Genomic DNA, 22,801 nt, shown 5'->3' with positions numbered 1-22,801 from the left:
CAGGCTAGTTTTTTTTAATTATTATTTTTAACCATTGTTATATCGTCGCAATTAGTATGTTCATTTTTATTTATATAGATCAATTTCTATTTTTCGAGATAGAGTGGCAAATATAATTATGTTTCTTTGATAATAGACATATGTAATGTCGATTTTAAAGAATGGTAGAAATTTACTTCAATAATATATGTAAGTTCCTATAATTGATTTAGCGATTGTTAAAACCCCACAAGTAACTTTGAGTAAATTTTTCAGGAGAGACTAAAATCTATTTATTTAAATATAATATACTGTATATAAATATTTATAATTGCTATATGTTATAGTTCTTTTATATACTTAGCCATAGCTTACTTTTTTTAAATTTTTAAATTTGTTTCGTATACTAATTTAAAAAAAAAATTTCACTTGTGTTGTTTTTACAATCAACGTGTTACATGTTTTGTTTTAACACACAACTGAAAGAAAAGTTAATGAAACACGGCAGATTACTTATTAATTTTATTGAAATACCTTTAAATTTTGCACATAAACACACTAACAGTTACTCGCAATCACTTTCCATGTCATTTTTACATTCTAAATTAGTAGTGGGCCATTGTAGGAGATCTTCATAAAATTCTTTGTACTTTATAGGAACATAGGGTATTAATTTTCTTACATCCCCAATTTTTTTAAAGTTTATTGGCTTTTTTGTTGAATAAGCAAGGTTGATGGGAAGGGTGAGCTGTTCAGGCAAACAACTTTTTTTGGACATTTTCAAATGGAAGTTTAAAGCATTCATTGTATTGTCAATATATTCTAATGCTTTAATATTTCCCGGATTATCTGCTGTGTGGATGAAATGAGAATACTTTGAGATCAAAAAATTTATCTTTTGAGTTTTGGGCACATTTCTCCCATATGAACATTCTGACAAACAAGATTTTTTAAATCATGTCTTCCACCATATTTTAAAGTTGATTATGTCACTTGGTTGTACAAGATGGACAAGAAATTTTGATGGAGAGCTACTAATAATAATTTTCATGATTTGCCTCAATGAATAGATCCTATCTACTTTTTTTAATTTGTGCACGCGAAATGACGGTGTTGCTAACTTGAGTGTCAAAACAACATATTTGAAAAAGTTATGTTGTTTTAACAATCAACGGCATTTTGACGATCGTTTTTTTGTACTGATTTGACTGCAGTTGTGTTGTTAAAATACTCATCCTAAATTTGACCATAGACAAGGGATTAAAAAATTGCAAAAAAATTAATTTCAAAAAAAGTGTTACTTGTGGGGTTTTAACAATCACCGATTCAATTATAGTTATATGGCGTTAGTGATGATACATTATTACTAGATTACAGAATCATTAAAGATTTCTCTAAATCCAGGTAGCTTCAGTTAGACTAGATATTACTACTAGATAATTACGATTTGACTACAATTACAAGCGTATTAATTTACTATTAATAAGGCTTGTTTCATCAGTTTTGGATATTTGACGGATCACGATACAAATAGACCTTAACAGCGGGAAGTCGAATAAGCCATTAGGACACGTTTCTCCTTAATTAATAAACTACAACTTTAAGATATAATATTTGCAAGAGAAAAATCTCATACTCGTAAGTATAGTAGAATTCGATGGCTACAAAGAAAAAAAAAACTAGTGTGTTTTAGACCACACGACTGAAGTAAAACTTTTAAGCTCCAACTAACTTATATCTTCCACTTAACTTTCGTTCGCCTCGCCCGAACACACTTTTATTAAAGCTCTCGTCACGCAATCACCAGTTTACTCCCCAAGTCAAGCGTGCGTAAAAAAGTTTTACTTCAAAAAATAATAAAAAATTTCCTACAGTCCCATATCGTCATCCATCAAATAGTATATCGATACCTCGGGGCTCAAAGGGCGTAAGCACCAAAACTCGATTTTACAAGAGAGCCAAAAAACTAAAAAAAAAAAATATTTTCGACATAACTTTCTCGATTATTGTCCTAAATAAACCATTCTAGGACCAAAAGTTTTATTTTTTTTGATGCAGAACTTTGTATAATTATATTTCAAATAAATTTAAAAGTAACAAAAATAGCTTGTCTATACGCCTCGGAAAATCGAATGATTGGGGCGTTTACGCCCGAAAAATCAATGGATATTTGATTAGTGATGGTTGTAACCGTATATAAGTGTATAATCTATGGTTGTAACGGTCAATTTTCTCACTATTTCTATCAGTTTGTAGACAGCTGCTTTGTTTTCTTCATTTAGGTAATCGATTTAAGTGCAATTTTTATGAACTTTATTAACTTTTGTATATAATTATGTACTTTTTTAACCTTTTTATAGATTTTATTACCATTTATCGACTCAGATAACTAATTAATTATACAAATACCTAATTATTGATTTTATCTATACTTAATAGCCTAACCTATCTAAAACCTATTCCAAAACTCATTTATTATAAAAAAAAAATGATAAATAAAATTCACTTGTTATTGAAAATATTTTTTATTATACAAAGTAAGAAAAAGACTTATTTTTATATAATTTCAGTTGTAACGAAACATCTTATTAACGTAAAGCAGAATGAACGATTAAAACTAAATTGTACTGAAATGGCAAGTACTTAGGTATCGCTACAAAATTTTGCACTAATGTCTAATCTTCTATTTAAAACGTATAGAAAATACAAGGAACTCTTGAGATCAATTATATATTATTTATGAAGTCTTTTGGTAAAAGTTATTAGGTAATCTTAAGTATTCCTACCTACTAAAACAGCAGACTCATTAAAATTTGACCATCCTTGAATAACGAATGTTTGACAAACATATTGATTATAAACAAATAATCTGTGAGGCTAATAAACCAACTGCTACTATTAAAAATCTATCTTACAATGAGAAAAATAAGTGCCTAAACAAAATAAATTTCTGAATAGGATTCAGGGACAATGATAAATTCAATAATTTTTGCGTCACCTGCGTTACATATTATTTAAACAATTTTAGTCAATAATAGACTGTGGAACCATTAACATTACACATACATTTAATAAAATGACCAAAACTTAGGTACCTGCACTTACAAAACTAGAAATATTAAATTTGGTTAAAAATATTATCACACTATAACGTTTAACTTAAACATTAATGACCCTTAATCAAGAAATCACAATCACAAGCAAAGCTCTCGCAATCACATAATATATAGGTAGATATGGTTGACCAATTAAAGAATAATTGTTAGATGTATGTGTCATTTTATTTTAGAGTACATAAATGTTTAAGGGTGTATCTGGTAAGTTGATTCTTTAGAAATGGTTATGTTCGGGCTTAAGCACCACGTAAGAATATTCGTATCATCTACGGTGTCGTTTACTCCCATCACATTTATGATTATTAACAATGATTGCTGTTACGACACAAAAACTGAAAAAAATATGTTTTATTTTCTACAAAAAATAGGTCACTTTTTGGCAAATAGGAAGACTTTAAATATACAGATCGATAGAGGAGAAAAAAATAAGTAGGGCTGCATCAAAAAGTCAATTTCGCCAAAATGGCGGTTACGCCCTTTGAGCCCCGAGGTATCGATATAATAAACAGGCCCTAGCCTAACAATTTTGAAAATATTTCTTAAATAACACTGAGCTTGGATACTTGGATTTGTTAAAAGGAGCGGTTTTTTTTTTTTCATATCTTTTAAGGGCCTGTTTTGCCGGTTGTGGATAAAGTTTATCCTGCATATAAGTTAGTAGTCGACTTCAAGAGCAGGAGGTAGTATAGACTATTAGAACCTGTTTCGCTTCAATTAAGAAACTAGAACATAATATACCATAAACTTTTATCCATTGGATACCGTCATCCGACAAATAAAGTTATTCATGTTAAACAGGACTTGAGACTGGTGTTTTTAAATTAATTTTTACTTTGATAATTGTTTTTTAAATAAAAGTTCCTCGGACCAATAAAAACCGGTTTTTCGATAAAAATAAATTAGCAAAGAGAAATATTTACCGAACCAGAAATATTTATTTATTATTACACACAAAAAAAGAAAATACATTTTAGAACCATTTGATACAAAAACAAATAATCTATACAACGGCGGCCTATGTAGCTTATAGCGATCTCTTCCAGCCAACCCTTAATAGAAGTAGTATAGGAAAGATATGTCGGTAAAAGTACTCAATCAACAATGCAAGTTTATCACACATAATTGAATCAATTTATAATACTAAACATAGTTTTATATAATACAATATTCATACATTTAAACTGTATATACCTACATAAACATATACATACATATGTAAATACATACGAAATATATTTAAACACAAATAATTTTTTTATTCTCTGGATAGTGCATTTGGGCTTTAGTTCCTAAGTATGTATGTGTATGTCCCTGTTTTATTTATTACACATCTGTATATAAATGTCAAAGAAATAAATTGACATAAATTATTTTTTGTCTGTCTTTTGTCTGTTGCTGGGATGTTTTAATTTTGTTTATTTAGCTACATATATACTAATCTGTGATTTTGATTTTAATACTATGTAAAAAGATCTCCGTTATATATATTTGTTTATAAATGGAATGCTATAAAATAAGTATATCTCTGCAAAATGGATAGCTATATTGTAATCTCGTTTGTTGGGGAAGGATCATTTGGTCGTGTTTTCAAAGCTAAACATAAAGACACCGACGCTGTAGTAGCTTTGAAAGTTATACGAAAGGTTTGCCTAGAATAATGTAATTCGTATAATGTAAGAAAATATATAACGTTTTAGTATAAAATTAAATAAAAAACTTTCAGAAAGGCAGGTCATCAAAAGACTTAAAGAATTTGAGGCAAGAATGCGACATACAAAGGCAGCTAAATCACCCAAACATAATTCGTATGATTGATAGTTTCGATACAGAATCTGAACTAGTAGTTGTGACAGAATATGCTGAAAAAGAATTACACAGCATACTTGCTAAAGAGGGTTGTTTAAATGAAGAGATTGTTAAAAAAATTACCTGGGATTTAGTATCTGCATTATATTATTTGCATTCTCACAGAGTTCTGCACAGGTAAGATTTAACAGCACTAACAGGTAAATTAAATCCTTTAAATCATATTTGCAGCTAGTAGTAAAGTGTCAAAACAATATCAATCATTTAAAATTTCATTACTAATTTGTCTACTTTGAGCCTTCCATTTCTCATTCTGAAATTATTCATGCTATTTTGACACTGTTGGAAAATATACCTATAATAATGAGGTTAAACATTACTTTGTTAGCTCTAGAATATTGTTATTACACATGTATAGTAAATAAATGACTTTTATTTTAGGGATTTAAAACCACAAAATGTATTATTAGATAATACAGGACGAGCTAAGCTGTGTGATTTTGGACTCGCTCGCATTATGACAAATGCAACTCACATCCTCACATCAATCAAAGGAACACCATTATACATGGCTCCGGAATTAATTGATGAGAAACCATATGATCATCAGGTATCAAAAATATTTGTCATTTTAGGAATAACCAATTATGTGAAATTCATGTACATTTTCACAATCACAATGCGTGAGACAATTAATGTTCAGAAATTCTCAAAGGGATCTTTACTGTAATAGTTTTGTTTTTAATATTCAAAGTACAAGCAATAAATATAATATAGTCTCAGGCTAAATTATTAGAAGCACTACAATTGAATAATTAATTGTTTTACACAAGTTTATATGCAATACTTTTATATATCGATACCTTTGGGTAGAAAGGTCGTATAAACCAAAACCCGACTTTTCAGGAGAGCAGAAAAACGATTTTTTTTTTACATAAAAATTCATACTTTTTTTGTTTTTGAACTTATAAAAAAATGATATATGAGAAAGGTTCTTACAATTCTCGAATGAAAACGGTTAAATCATCAAAACCTATCTATCTTCTATAGTTTCAAAGTTAGCTTGGATTTACGTCTAAGAAAAAATCAATTCTTGGTTAATACACCCCATGAAAATGTACTTAAAAAAAACTATATAGGTCGTATATCCATTTTTGCTAAGCTTATGGTCACATTTACTGTCGTAAAAACCCATAGATGTAGTTTTTTTTTGTATTAAAAACCATTTATAATCATAGATCAATTGAATTCTGACTAATAAACAATCATGTTACTCCCAGAATTAGTAATAACTCAATTATTATTATTCTAATACCCAATAATGGTCGATTCAAATAAAATAAAACTACCTGAAATACGAAATCAACATTTATTAGGTATTATAATACCTTCTAAGCAACATTTACTATTAATTCAATAATGGTACAACATATCTAACAGGTTTAACATTTTTAAATTAAAAAAACAATTATAACAACACACTGAAAAGTGAAATAAAAAAATCTACTTAGCCATAAAAAAACAAAAAATATTCAAACTTCTTCTAAATTAAAGTAATCAGGCATTTTAATCATTTTATGAATTATGACTTGATAGTTTTTTTTTTAATTTTTGTACATAATTAACTGTAATTCAATAAATTATTGTATTAAGCCTTTGTTCTAAGGCTTACTTACTAAGTAATTTATTAAATTACAATTAATAAAAATAATTAAAAAACGATCAAGCACTAAACGTGACCAACTTATGTACTAAAAAGTAACTTATTTATTATATAAATTTGTATTCATAATTAGTTTAAAATAACTTATGAATTGTTACTATAAATTATTTTAATTATTATTATAAAATATTTTAAAATAAATTATGAATTGACAAACACATTTTCAAAAAATAAATTTAGGTGACAAAGAATACAATTATTTAACAGTCTTGTTTTTTTTACTAAATAATAATTATTTTGCTGTGAAAAGCTGATGAGTGCTTTGCTGTAAATGTGAAATTACGTAAATACGAAAAGTTATTATTCTTTTATAATAATAAATGTATTATTCAATTAGCTCTTCCTCGTCTTCTTCGTCGGTCAGCGTAAGAGAGTTTTTTTTTTTTTTTTTTTTTTTTTTTTATGTCACTAGGTCGGCAAACAAGCGTACGGCTCACCTGATGGTAAGCGATTACCGTAGCTTATAGACGCCTGCAACCCCAGAAGCATCGCAAGCGCGTTACCGACCCAATCCCCAATCCCCCCAGGAGCTCTGGTCACCTTACTCACCAACAGGAACACAATACTGCTTGAAAACAGTATTATTTAAATGTGATCTTCCATAAGGTCGAGGTACTACCCTAGTCGGGCTGCTCCATATTTTGAGCAGGAAATTCCTGCTGTGCCCTACCTCAGTTAAAGTCAGCCACATTTCCATGGGGTAAGTTAAAATAATCATGGTGGTACCTTTTTGGTATAATTCCATTATCACATAGACGTTTTAAATCCTTATATTTTACGTCTGATATTTGCAATTTGTTTTTGTAAAGTGCAGTTGGGGACATAGTCATTACCTTTTCATGTGTATCATTGCTTACACCTTGTTCGGGTAGTATCGTACGGCTTTTCGATCTTCCTTTACCTCTACCTTTAGATTTTTCTTTATTGCCAGATTTTTTAAATAATATTACTTTATCAGGTGACGTCTCTTCTTTCATTGAGTATTTAACGTACATTTCATTTGGACTCTTTTTCTTCAACGTAATGATTCGGATGTTTCGCATTTTCAGTGTTTTAGAAGTTTCATTTGTAAATGTCGCAGCAGTTATTTCATTCTAATTGAGAAAATCAGAATACTCCATTACATTAACATTATAAGGCCTAGGATTTTTTCTTGCAGCCTCAATGTATGATGGTTACGTTACGTTAGGGCGTATAAGCCATTTACAATTAACGACTATTTTTACGCCCTGAGTTAATATAAATTATGGTCATTACATCACAACAAAACTACAAAAAAAAAACATTCGGCTTTTACATTGAAAATTTACCTTTTTTTAGAGACTATGATCGAAAATTTCTGGGTCGTATTAACCATTTTTGTGCGAATTTCTGCATTTCGTATATACAGATCGATAGAGAAAAAAATTCTGAGAAAAATGGTATATATAACTCAATTTGGCCAAAATGGTTTATACGACCTTTCTACCCAAAGGTATCGATATACTTTTTTACATTTAAACATAAATGTAATAGATTTTAATTCAGGAAATTTATTATATATTTTGTATTAGTATTTATTTTATACATATAGCATTACACTGTTAATTGATTTTTACACAAATGTAACAAGCCTAAGATTACTTCAGGTGCATTCTCGCGTGCTTCAGTTGTGGACGAGTTTCTGTGACTTCATATGCTGTGTTTTTTTTATTTATTTCGTGTGCAATGTTTAAATAATTTGTCTGTACACTTTCATCATGGATAAAAAGGCAGTCTTTTACCAAATAAAAAAGCTGAATTAAAGATCCTTGTGACGACTAAAATATTTTCAAAGTGCAAAATATCTCAAAGATTGAAGGTTTTAAAGCTAGTGTACGATGCATAAAGAAGAAAAATTGAGTGAGGGGACGAATTGAGCCTAATATAATTTAATGAGCGAAAACAATAGAAAAAATGTGACAGAAAGTCTATTTTGACTCGAGGGTCGGAAAGACCTTTAAAGAGAATTTGCCTTAAAAAGTTTGCCAGATTTGTCATCACAAAATTGATAAAATCATAACTCCAAGATATTCATGTGAATGCTGCTAAAAGCAATGGTTGAAGAAAATTAAAATATTTAGGTTTTAAGGCCTGCCGGTCCACTAGAAAGCCTTAATTAACCCCTGCAATTTTCATTGCTTTCGCAAAGCGATTGGGCCAAACAGTGGTGTTATAAAAATGTGGACTGCTGGAAATTGTTAAGTGGATATATTTTCTTTACAAATAATGTATTTATCGATTTGCTATGATTACAGAAAGACCAACACAGATATTAATTTCTTTTTTCTCTTTTTGACACGTCTGCTTTAGTGATGAAAACATCTTTGAAATTTTGCAGAATAATGTCGTCATAATGAAGAAAATATTCATCCTGACGGAGTTGTTCAGACTGTGAAGCGTTCTACAAAAGCCATGATATGGTCATTAGCCGCACGGCTACTGGATGTCTGTATGTGGTCAAAGGTAAAATGCGGTAAGACCAGTACAAAGATGGTTTGAAAAATCGGTTGATTCCGCAGCTCTAAGAATGGTTTCCAAAGGCGGAACAATTCATTTTTATGCAAGTTGATAGCTCCCTGCCATACTGCTTGGTCTGTCAGTTTTTTGGTAGCACAAAATAGCCCCAATATACCACGCAAAATAGGCGCACTAAGTCGTCGAGTTGCGGAGAATAGCCCGTTGAAAATCAATCAATCAATCAATAGCCCCAATATAAACCCAATTGAAAACGTTTGGGAGTGGATGAAAAGAGAAGTGGCTAAAGATGTGATCACACCAAAACGCAGCTTTTAGAAAGAATAATTCAGATGTGGAATCATTATCCTCAAATGCCGCATAATTGAATATTTCGTAGCGGCTGCAAAAATACATAATTGTTACTATAATAATGATGTTTTGTTTTGTACTCGTTTTGGTAGTACATACACTAAAATTCTATATATAATAATACAATACTATGGAAAAAAATCTATTAAAAATAACTTTCATCAAGTATACATAAGAAGCAGCGATCTTAAACACAATTCGTCCATGATTCACATAATTCCTGTTTAAGCTTGGTAATTAGTCAGCAGCTGATAATTATCATCTTTCATAAAATTTTATAGTGCATCTAATAATTTGGCCAGGGACTGTATATCAATTTTTGATGTTTATCAGTTTTTCAATGTAATATTACAATGTGAAACTCAAACTGTCACTGCTTAGATCTTACGTACCATTTATGGTTCAAAACTTTTGCATGTTAGTAAAGAAAAACATTGTCAATGAGGCAGAATAAAATTATCTTTGCTTTAAAGTAGATGTGCCTAGCATTGGAATGTTATAACATACATTTAAATAAAATTAAATTTAGATTGGATTTTAGACTTTTAGTTTAGATTAAGAAATTCGGTTAAACTTTTACTTGTATCAAATGAATGGGTAATAATGTTGTAGAGTCTACAATGTAGACAATGTATATGACATGATGTGTTAATTTCGTATTTTCTAAAATGTTTCTTTACATCAGGCAGATCTGTGGTCGCTGGGGTGTATTGTTTATGAACTAATGGCTGGTCAACCTCCATTCTGCACGATGTCCATCTGGCAACTGGTTAGAATGATAAGACACAAGCCCGTTCAATGGCCTAGTTTTATCAGTCCTGAAGCTAGGTCCTTTCTGCAGGTAAATTTTATGATGATATGGTACTTGTTTTTTTAAAAAAATGATCAAAAATTGATAGCAAATGTGTATTTAATGCTACAATAAAAAAAAAAAAAACAATTTCGAAGTAATATTACCATAGTATAAATTTACGCTCAATCAGAGAAGGAATAAAATTGCAGTAAGTATAAATAATAAAAATAAAAATTCGTAAAACTAAACATATTTAACAATATATTGTTGCTTTTAAAATAAGAATATTAGTTTTAATATTACTTTTAATGTGAATTCAAGGGCTTACTTCACAAAGATCCAGCAAAAAGAATGAGTTGGCCTGAAATACTAGAACATCCGTTTATAGCGGGTCATGTGTTGATACTGCCTGAGGACAAGCAAAGTGACTCGCCCTTCACAAAACCACTCTCCTGCAGCCAACAGGAAGCTAAGTTTTTACAAACTGAGAAAATAAGTAGAAATACAAAGCTTGCTAACAAGTAAGTTAAACTATTGATTTGCATTAATTTTAATATATTAAAATTGCTTAGATGTGTGGTTACAGCAGTAAAGGATATAGCCACCCCCTATCTTCCCGTGAGTATCGTAAGAGGCGACTAAGGGATAACACAATTCCACTACAATCTTGGAACTTAAAAAGCCGACTGATGGCGGGATAACCATCCAACTGCTGACTTTCAAATACGCAGGCCGAAGACGGGACCAAGCGTCTTCGGTGCGACAAAACCAGCCATGCGGTCACCAATCCACCTGCCCAGCGTGGTGACTGGGCAAAACACATGAGTTCGCGCCACTAATGTCTGCCGCGAACTTGTAGAGGTCTATGTCCAGCAGTGGATTGCAATAGGCTGAATGTTTTTTTGATGATTTAATGTATTTTTTAACCGAATTCAAAAAAGGAGGTGTTTTCTCAATTCGACCGTATATATATTTATGTGTGTTCGCGGATAACTTCGTCATTCATGAACCGATTTTACTGATTCTTTTTTTTTTTGGGTGGTTGAAGTCGGTTTTTATCGTTTGCTAGCAAACACAATTATTGTTATTATTATTATTATTATATATATATATATATATATATATATATATATTTATATATATTTTATTCTGCACTCTGTATATAAACTATAAATTTGCGTAATTTCATACTACGCGTACTACTACTTGCGTAATTACATAATTTCCGTAAAAAGGGGTACAAAGTTTTTGCTTCACGTATTAAAATATATATTATTATTTTAACGAACAAATAAATTCTTACTTGTAATTATTATTTCATTTATCTGGAGTATTTACTGGATTTCATTTATAACTCTGATAGTGATGTTTTATTATTTTTGGCAGAAGTATAAGAGTAGAGAATGAAATTAAAGCTGAGAGAAGGGAACACGATTTAAGAAATGTACGTGGTGTCATGCAAGCTATGGAGTTTGTTCCAATGTCAGATGATGACAGTGTAAGAGCGACTAGTGCATTTAGTGTGCGAGACAGTTTAAAAACGGACGATGAAGACCAAACACAACCAATAACAGCTGCAAACGCTAAACTACTGAGGCACGAATTTAGTGTTATGAATAATTCAAATCTAGTTGTTTGCAATCTTGAAAAAAATCTAGCTCAATTAATGGCTAATCCTAAAAACGATTTTAATAAAATGCATAAAATTGATGAAGAAAAACAAGATATACAAAAAGAAATTACAAAAGAAGGTGAAATTGAAACTCGAAGCGAGAAAGAAGAAGCGTTGGACCTAAAACAAAAGTCCAAAGCATCGAACACTGCTTCACAGAGCTTAGAAAATCCAAAAAGTTCTACAAAATGCAGTAGTGAAGTTAGTTCTGGGTTAAGTAAAAGTGTTCCACCTTCATACAAGCAAAAATTATTGCAATTTTCAAGAGAAAAATTAAGATTCGGTAGCGGCGGCAACAAATTAACAAGGAGTATCAAAAGATCATTTCACTTTAGTAGGAGTTTAGACAAAAACAAGGATGCTCAAAGAAGGATTAGTGAACCTACAATAGAAATACCTAGTATTGTTGATAAGATGCCTGAAACAGATAAAATAAAATATTCTAAGGAGGATAAGGATGAAGATATAGAAAAATGCGAAGTTATTGATGAGAGTCCTGATGACAAAGATATTGCTAATAATGATTGTATTGTGAAAAAAGAGGAAAGACAAGAAGGTAATTTTAAATATTTTACTAGCATTTATCCTTCTCCTACATGGAGAGAGGTCTATGTCCAGCCACTGTGCTGTGCATCCCAATAGATGTTACTGACTGTTTTTTTTAAACAATTAGGTCGAAAACAAGCGTACGGCTCACCTGATAGTAAGAGATTACCGTAGCTTATAGACACCTGCAAAACCAGAAGCATAGCAAGCGCATAGTTAGTAGATATTTATTTATATTTAGCGCATTGTCGACCCTGTCCGCAATCCCCCCAGGAACTCTGGTCACCCTACTCACCAACAGGAACACAACACTGCTTAAAAGCAGTATTATTTAGCTGTGATCTTCTGTAAGATCGAGGTAGAGTTGGACTGCCCCAGATTTTGAGTGATAAATTTCCTGCTGTGCCCTTTCTCAGTTGAATGCGATTAACATTTATTAAAGAAACATGGTATATAATTAAAAAAAAAAAAAACTTATTTTAAATATTTTCAGGTTATACTAGAAAATATTGCAGAAAAGTAGTAAATAACTCGCTTTTATTTTTTATAGATAAAGAACCAACGAGCATAGAATTAGAAGAGTGGGAAGCATTTTTAAATTCAAATATAATAGAAGTTATGGAAGGAGACGTGGAATCATTAACACAGTTGAATATGGTAATCATCAATAAAACAATTTTAATACGCAAAGTTAAACATAATTTTTACTTACAATTTTGTCTCGACTGGACTTACTCTTAACATACTACTTACAAAATCGTTATTGGCCCCAGTTACAATAAAAAATGTAAATACACAAAAATGATAAGTATCGTGTCTTAAGTTAGTAATTTGTTCCATAATACATTAATAATTAACATATTATTTTTTATTATCGCAATATTCATAACCCCCTCAATGTATTTCGGTAATGCTGGCTGTACATTTAACCCTTATAAATGCAACGTTTGTAATAAATTAACTATCTATTGTTTTTGGGCTTTTTTGCTAACAGTTATGTTAATGTCGATTTAATTTTTTCAAATTTGTCTGATTACGTGTCTTATAGAAATTATAGTAACAAAGCATAAATGTATAAACGACGTAATTGCTCGTAATATTTTCTTACACATTTTATTTACAAGTTGTTGTAATATTTTCTTACTAATGCATTACATTACAAAGATATTATAAGCAATTACATTTAAAAGATAATGTTAGTGCAGCAAATACTAAATTTTCTAAATATTACGTAAATCTTACGAAAACATTTGACATCTTATTTGAAATACAGTCAGTAATTCTTAAAATCGATAATTGCACAAAAAAAGTAAGTTACGAAAATAAATTGCTTGAACAGGCTTTATTGTTATGAAATCGATCTTGAAAATAGACGGCTTTTAAAAATAGCAATACATTTATTGTCTAAGTGGGCTTAGAGTATTCGTGCGTTAAGCGCTAAGTGTACGAAAAATTTTCTTGACACACATTGTAGTTTTAAATGTACTATTGTTTGTAACAATACGTTGGGGATTAGATAATATAAATAATATAGATATATTAGGTAGTATATAATAATCTAGTCTTATGTTTAGATATTACATTGCATTTGTGGATAAGATTGAATTATTGTTTCTATTATTATATTTGCAGTAATAGTATTCCTTGAGCAAGCTTTTTTGAATATTTAAACTAGGCTTTTAAAGCAGATGATACATTTTTGTATTAGAGATCAACTAATGTCTTATTAAATATTTCATTTTTTTTTTTAAATGAAAGTATATTTTCTTTCTACAGGACATGAATGCGTATTTTAATTGCTTATATTATGTATGGTAGGGCAGTAAATAAACTATTATTTTAGAAAGAATTTAATAATTTTTTATCAGTTTTTAATAATTTCCACCACAAAACTAAACCTAGTTACGGTATGTTTTTATGTACTTTTTATTTTATATATGATCCATATCAATGTGGACCATGTAACTTGAGTAAGTATCTGCATTCTGAACTGCTCATAGTTTCACATAAGAAAATAAAGACAAAAAATAATAAAAATAAAATTCCATTTGAAAGAATTTTTTTTAATATTTTGCCATTTGAAGGTCACAAACTCAGAGAACGTCACGTGTAACGTAAGCGGTAAACTACTCTGTGACCTATTTTGTAAAATATATAAATACAATTTAAGTACGGGGTGGAATACATTGATGCATATTTGCCTCATCTAAAATATATGTAGATTGTCTATGATTGTATAGTGACGTAAATGTTTTTCTATTATAAAGTAAGGAATGATTTATTTCTAGTTACGGATAAGGCATTTTTCTATAAGTTGTCTTTCGGCCACAGTACCTCTAAACCACACAAGTATTATTTTTAAAAGTAGTGGTAATCTAATAAGGTAGTCATAGCTTGTCGATATCTATACTACCAGTGAAATAATTTTTATCTAAATATTTGATAGTGTTACTTTATGCCGGTTTTTGTGCCTGATGATTGTGTTTTTTTTTTTTTAATTATTAATTGGCAACTGTTATTGAGGTGCTTACATACATAAGTTTAATCCCACCGGTGTCGTGGTCAGGTGAGCATGGTGGTGGGCGTGGTGTGCGCGGCGGCACGCGGCGCGGGCGGCGCGCGCGTGTGCGGCGCCGTGGCCGCGCTGCTGGCGCTGCCGCCGCTGGCGCGCGCGCTGCCGCGGCACGCGCTGCTCGACATGCAGGACGTGAGTCGCGCTCCGGCGCACTGCTACTGCGGCCTAGGGACGCACGGTGGTGGGCGGGCGGCGCGCGCGTGTGCGGCGCCGTGGCCGCGCTGCTGGCGCTGCCGCCGCTGGCGCGCGCGCTGCCGCGGCACGCGCTGCTCGACATGCAGGACGTGAGTCGCGCTCCGGCGCACTGCTACTGCGGCCTAGGGACGCACGGTGGTGGGCGGGCGGCGCGCGCGTGTGCGGCGCCGTGGCCGCGCTGCTGGCGCTGCCGCCGCTGGCGCGCGCGCTGCCGCGGCACGCGCTGCTCGACATGCAGGACGTGAGTCGCGCTCCGGCGCACTGCTACTGCGGCCTAGGGACGCACGGTGGTGGGCGGGCGGCGCGCGCGTGTGCGGCGCCGTGGCCGCGCTGCTGGCGCTGCCGCCGCTGGCGCGCGCGCTGCCGCGGCACGCGCTGCTCGACATGCAGGACGTGAGTCGCGCTCCGGCGCACTGCTACTGCGGCCTAGGGACGCACGGTGGTGGGCGGGCGGCGCGCGCGTGTGCGGCGCCGTGGCCGCGCTGCTGGCGCTGCCGCCGCTGGCGCGCGCGCTGCCGCGGCACGCGCTGCTCGACATGCAGGACGTGAGTCGCGCTCCGGCGCACTGCTACTGCGGCCTAGGGACGCACGGTGGTGGGCGGGCGGCGCGCGCGTGTGCGGCGCCGTGGCCGCGCTGCTGGCGCTGCCGCCGCTGGCGCGCGCGCTGCCGCGGCACGCGCTGCTCGACATGCAGGACGTGAGTCGCGCTCCGGCGCACTGCTACTGCGGCCTAGGGACGCACGGTGGTGGGCGGGCGGCGCGCGCGTGTGCGGCGCCGTGGCCGCGCTGCTGGCGCTGCCGCCGCTGGCGCGCGCGCTGCCGCGGCACGCGCTGCTCGACATGCAGGACGTGAGTCGCGCTCCGGCGCACTGCTACTGCGGCCTAGGGACGCACGGTGGTGGGCGGGCGGCGCGCGCGTGTGCGGCGCCGTGGCCGCGCTGCTGGCGCTGCCGCCGCTGGCGCGCGCGCTGCCGCGGCACGCGCTGCTCGACATGCAGGACGTGAGTCGCGCTCCGGCGCACTGCTACTGCGGCCTAGGGACGCACGGTGGTGGGCGGGCGGCGCGCGCGTGTGCGGCGCCGTGGCCGCGCTGCTGGCGCTGCCGCCGCTGGCGCGCGCGCTGCCGCGGCACGCGCTGCTCGACATGCAGGACGTGAGTCGCGCTCGGGCGCACTGCTGCAGCCTGTCTGCCACTACTGCGGCCTAGGGACGCACGTTAACTCGCAGACTTTAAGGAAACTGTACTCCGCAAGAGGGCATTAGGACTGGAGTTAGTCTAAATACACATATCAAAAAGTTGCTAAAATTTGATTAGTTGACGACCCCTGAGGACACTCATTGGTCAGATTTTAGGTTTTTTTTTTGTTTATGTATTTATTTTTATAACCAACTTTTTTGCACACCAATACACTATCCAGGAGGTAATTTTCAAAACAAATCAAATCCACTTCTCGGCAATATAGTTTGCTTATAATTGTCACAGTAGAAGACTATTGTTTAAAATAGTTACAAACATAAAATTATGTATAAGGAGTCTACATTATATTGGATTTCGTTTGAAATAAACAAAAATGTTTTTAATCCTCAGTAGAAGCATCTGAAAAATTGTGTTTAAAAAGTTTAAATTAAGATATGAGAATGGAAACACACAGTTGAAAATTTACGCTTGCATCAAACATGAGCGTTAGTTGCAAAAAGCGATCTTATCGTTAACACAGCGATTTTTCCAAGCATCCTTTGGGCAGAGTACTGGGAAAACTTTACATGATTTCTTTAAGTACAATTATGACAAAATGAAACATTAGACTGAGATTATTTTAGTGAAATTAACTGCTTTCGTTACAAATTGGACTATTACGTTTCTTTCAACATCTTCAAAGACAATTGAATTTATTAGCATACCTTTATTTTACGACTGTAACTTAATTAATTGAGAAGTATACGTCAATTGTATACAAACAACAAATTAATGTTTACTTAGTTTATCTTAAACGTACGCAGAGAATTCTTATCACCAGCCGTTAATTCATCTTGTCAACATATATAAGACCAGTTCACTTTTAATATATTTTTTTCCACGTCAAATCGAAAGAGATATAATACATATATAAAATTCAATAATAATAACATGACTGCATTTTTTAATATTTATAGTTTATAATCAATACATATGTATATAGCAAACAGTCAAATAGTGGAACTAATTTAAAATGTAATAATTAGGCTAGCTATAGGGTAATGTATTTTTGACCAAGCTAACACGGGAATATTATCATTGTAATCTATGTTAACAATAATACGTAGGATTAGACACATATATCATAATATACAAGTTTTTATTCACGATTTCTATATTTTTTATTAATGCTCCGCTCCGATTGGTTATTATATAAAAAGTAAAAGAATTTTTCAATTCAAATGTATTAATTCCTGAGACCAGCCAGTTCCGTCAAACAAAGCCTTTAGATTTATAATTTTATCATACATATAATGTACCCTTAAAAATGTACCTATACACGTACAATTTACAGTTGTTTTATACGGACCATTTCTTCATCAATTAAATTTGTATTAAATTATATTGTATTAATTTCGTTGTTATGTAACCAGGTTTATCTCGAAGCGAAAGTTGTTTACAACTTTGTGGCCGCAATAAACACGCTAATGAAAGACAGGAAAGATACCGACGAAGGGGTCGAAGAAAGGTAAAATTTAGCACTATCGTACTTTGATTTAAGAGGTGTGGTAAAAATACCGCTGATTTTATATATACACATGACCGAAAAATAGATGCCTCCTAATATAAAATCGGAAATTAGTTTTTTAGTAAATTTGCGCCAAGAAAACTATATAACAGTACACTACATTCTTCAATATAAAATATTAACGTTAGTTATAAATACTAAGTTATGACTTCATGTGTGACAATTTAATTCAATTATTAATTGAATATCAAATCAAATGAACATAATTAATCATTAATTATTTAAATTTCGTTTTTCGCTTCAGCCCGTAATATCCCACTGCTGGGCATATGCCTCTTTCCCCATGCAGGAGAAGGATCAGAGCTTAATTCACTGCGCTGCTCCAATGCGGGTTGGCGGATATATTCCATACTACGTGTAACGATCGTTATTAGGTGTACATAATAACAACCGTGGCATTTACTATTTTTAGTTGAAATAATATTATTAAAATTATAATTAAAAGTAATGCTGTGTCTTATATGAGTAATTAAGAATTGAGTGTTGATAGAGATATTGTGTAATCATGCATAAAACCAATACATTTCCGTTTTTATTATGCAAAACAGTTTTTTTATTTCATATAAAATAGTGATGTATTCTGCAAGTGAAGTACATATAAATGTCATTAAAAATTAGAACATTTAAATATATTTAAAATAAATCTTAATTTTATAACTTCTTAATGTTAACGAAACTGCATTTGCGGTTTTAATAGAGATCAATAAATCTGTCAGCTGTACAGTATTTTTAGACGTAAATAACTAAATGTTCTACTAAGATTTGTTTGTGCTAATTGCTTGCTAATGGCTAATAAATAATCATTATGACGATTAAAGAATAATTCAAATTGCTAAATACGCCCTCTAGTTGACACTAAATAAATATTTCAAACGTTATTATGTACTTTATATAAAGTACAGCTTATACTTCTAACAAGTCTTACAAAATTTTACTAACTGCATGATATTACAAAAATATAATTAATTAACCTAATTTCATATACTTGCAAGTGGAAATATCCCTTATATTTTTAAGGTTTACTTCCTTTTTTTAAGTATACAGGTAACACTAGTATTTTTTTTTTTAAAAACTTATCTGGACTAAATGTGTCTGGAAGTGTTTTAAAATTCTATTTTTTTGCTAGAAATCCAAATCTCTTTATCTCTCTCTCTCTCTCTCTCTCTCTATACATAGGTATAAATAAACCCATACTATAAAGTAAAACTGAATTGATTAAAAAGCAAAATTTTAGAAATAAAGGATTATTCAAAAATAATATTGGATACCTTCATACATATATTTACTATAAAAGCTAGAAATAAATATATTACCTAAATTGTTAACGTAAGTAATTTTAAACCGCGGGGAATGTTAGTACTGTAAAGCTTCGGTATAACGAATCTCGCTTCGCCGCTCGCACAAGTCTTTGCACAGGTCACTGCGGTGCTAGTGAGATAATTATAACACAAAATTTGTATTTAGGTAATGGTATATTTCAACTATATGTAATGACGTATAGAGTAAATTTAATATCTCGTCGTCATCAGTTACAACGCTGTTCAAATTATAACATAGATGTGATGTTTAATATTAGTGCGGCTAACGAGATTTCGGCTCACCACAATGGTAAGCGGTTACCGCAGCTTATAGACGCCTGTAACGCTAGAAACATTTCAAACGCGTTATCGACCCAACTCCTGAACTTCCCCATAAACTCTGGTCACATTACCAAAGCAACACAATACTACTTGAGAGAACTATTATTTTATTGCGATCTTCTGAAAGGTTGAGTTACTTCTCCAGTCGGGCTGCTCCAAATGTTAAGGGAGGGTATTTGCTGCTGTTCCCTACTCCCAGAAATTTTTTTGACAGTAATATATCGAATGCACTGTGACAACCTTCTTCAACTTCTAACAAAATCTTTTACATACCTTAAAAAATGAGAGGCCTTCCTGATAGACCCATATTTCCTTACACCTTTTTCATGCAGCATATCATATCTAGTACTTCTCGCACTTATCTCTTTCATACTCAATCGGAAACATATTTCCAATGAACCAATTAGTGTGTCTTATATTATGCTACTGGCCACACAATAGTTCTAGCTCGTAAAAATTGCTGCTACAATGAACGAGGAGGAAACGAGGTTGCCCAACATTGGGATCTGTACTGGTTGTTAGAAGAGTTTAGTAGAGTGTTGTGTTGTGTGTGCAGAGTGCAGGGCGTGAGTCGCATGGTGGAGGTGTGCGCGTGGCTGTGTGTGCGCTCGTGTCGCGCCGTGCGACAGTTCGCGACGGCGGTAGCGGCGTACAACGCGCACCCTGTCTTCACGAATTTACTCGCTTTGTGTACGTATCATTTACAATTAGTAATAATAATAATAATAATAATACGTTTACTTTAATATTTAGTACTTCAATGTTTTGTTATTATGTTTTTTGTTTTATTTAGGCAAAACGTGGACGTAGCTTTGTCATACAGCTGACATTACAAGGTGCAAGGAAAGTGTTAGTTTTAAAGATAAACTAGCTGACCTAGTGAACTTCGTACCTCAATGTTTTGTTAATTTTATAGTAAAAATATCGCTGTCATTAATCGAAATAAAATATAGCCTAAATTTTAAGTTCAACAAAATTATATATCTTTGCAAAATCTCATTAATTTGGTCCAGTAGTTTCGGAGTTTAGCCCAGACAAACATCGTGACATGAGATTTTTATATATAAAGTTAAAAAAAATATAATAAAATGTAAATGAAAAGCAGATTTATAACTCATGCAAATTAAAACGTACGTATTTTTCATATTAAACCATGGCTGAAGTTCGAGCAAACATCTCTAAATTGAACTAATAAATTTAAACTCATACAACAGCATGTCTGATGATTAGGCTAGTTTGTGAGTCTCGTATAGATAAAAACTAAGTATCAAAAATAATATAATGTGGTATTTTGCGATACGATCTAGACATATCAAAATTTCCTCGTAGTATTTTGTAAAAAAATATTTCGCTAATGTAGACTCTATAATAATTGTTGAGCTACGCAAGCCATACGTGCTAAACTTACACTTATTTTATAATTTCTATTCACAGATTCCAAAACGCCGCGAATAGGACTGAATATAGTCGGTATACTAATAACAGTTCTGCAAGATTTACCAGAACATGCTGATGTAGTAGAGAAGATATTGTTTGATGATAATGATTTTAACTTCGTGAAACTTCTAGAACAGTCTAGTGATGCCTTCAGGATGAGAGTCTGCATTTTAATAAGTTTGCTTTGTACATTTTCATGCACAGCGTTCTCTGCTGCGATGGAGACGAAATGGACTAGAAAAGAAACTGAATCTCTTGAATCATTACACACTCATTGTAATGTAACTTTAAACAGGGCAGCTAGATTAGCTACTAAAGAGCTCAGTAATATGCCGTTTTATTTGAGCTGATCGCTCCAAAAGTAAACTTGAAATATGAAATGATAAAGGATTTTTTTTTTTTTTTTTTTATTAATTTCCCCCATTACTTAATTCACTGGAAACTGAATAAGATTGGGTCTAAACCAGGAGAGAATAGAAGGGGCCAACCAGCGTAAAGAATACGAGACTTACGTATTTAAAACGCCCAAAAATTTCAGAAGATTGCTCAAGCTTAGAAAAGTACAAATGTTTTGATAAAATTGAGGTTATGTCATATATAATTGTTAAATACCCAAAATCTATCGGAACGTTATCTAAAAGTAAAATAATATATCAAAACTTCCTTTAAAAGATTTTAAAGCTTAAAAATTGGTACTATTTTAAATATTCAACAATCAGCAATAATTATAATACCGTTATGCGTACCATTGCGTAATTTACGTAACTGTCTACGCATTTGTATTTTACATAATAATAAAATGTTATTAGTATAATGCTGTACGGGATACCATGATCGAACTATCCCTACAACAGCTTACTACGTAATATTTCAATTACCATAATATTCAATCATATTTTTTAAAGTACTTAGGCTGGGTTTAGAAAAAAAAATCATGTGTTTACAAATTATTCCAGTACTTACTAAGAATATAACAACGAAGTATTTTGCATATATGTGTGTATATATGTATATTTTAATTAAAATCTGAGAAGAATACGAAAAGACAGAAAGTTTTGAATCAAAGATATTTCAACTATAAATTGTCGACTTTCTTATTCAGTGGTCATTGCACCCGCTAAGTCGGAACAGAAGGTTTAGGGTGAAAGGGTTCGATAAAGTGTAGCAGTTCTACGAACTAATTCGTCAGCTTAAATTACGTACGTTTCTTATTAAATTGTAAAATTTTAATACATTGAATGCGATTTTAATGAATTTTTGTAGTATCAAATTTTAATGGTTGTCGAATTTATAAATTCAAATTTATGTACCTACTTACACTTTTTGTACTAGTAATACATCTCATTTATATGTTAAAGATGTCGTGCCATAACTACTTAAAGTAAATAAACAAGTACGTTATATGGACTTATGTTTTTTATTTTCCGCCAAATGCGAAATGGTGAATACGACGAACGGAATGGTGAAATACGTCGTAGGTTCGGCGAAATAGTTTGAAACGAAACTACAAACATTGCAAAATCGATGAGATCAATGAACGCTAAATTGTTTAAGCGAATACAGAATTTTGATAATGTAATTTCGGGTTTAACCCCATTAAGTTCGATAACTCGAGTAATACCTCACTTATCGCTCGGATCTTATTGATTGACCATTGCCGGCCGTGCGTTCACATCAGGATCAAAAACCTACGATATATACAGGTTT

At 33.4% G+C, this 22,801-nt stretch overlaps 1 protein-coding gene across 1 annotated transcript; it reads left to right on the top strand.

Moving 5' to 3' along the window:
- The first annotated feature begins 4,627 nt into the window (after nt 1–4,627).
- Nucleotides 4,628–22,499, top strand: LOC123653602 (serine/threonine-protein kinase fused). Its single transcript, XM_045589598.1, has 11 exons — nt 4,628–4,738; nt 4,819–5,078; nt 5,343–5,511; nt 10,157–10,312; nt 10,586–10,785; nt 11,651–12,492; nt 13,033–13,139; nt 15,049–15,189; nt 17,863–17,957; nt 20,214–20,347; nt 21,092–22,499. Exons 1-11 carry the CDS (start codon nt 4,628–4,630, stop codon nt 21,442–21,444), a joined length of 2,568 nt encoding a protein of 855 aa, XP_045445554.1. The 3' UTR covers nt 21,445–22,499.
- The last annotated feature ends 302 nt before the right edge of the window (nt 22,500–22,801 follow it).

This window comes from Melitaea cinxia, chromosome 5, assembly GCF_905220565.1.
Source record: "Melitaea cinxia chromosome 5, ilMelCinx1.1, whole genome shotgun sequence".
Lineage (NCBI taxonomy): Eukaryota > Metazoa > Arthropoda > Insecta > Lepidoptera > Nymphalidae > Melitaea > Melitaea cinxia.
Note: the sequence above shows the minus strand (reverse complement) of the source record. Positions and strands in the feature narration are given on the sequence as shown.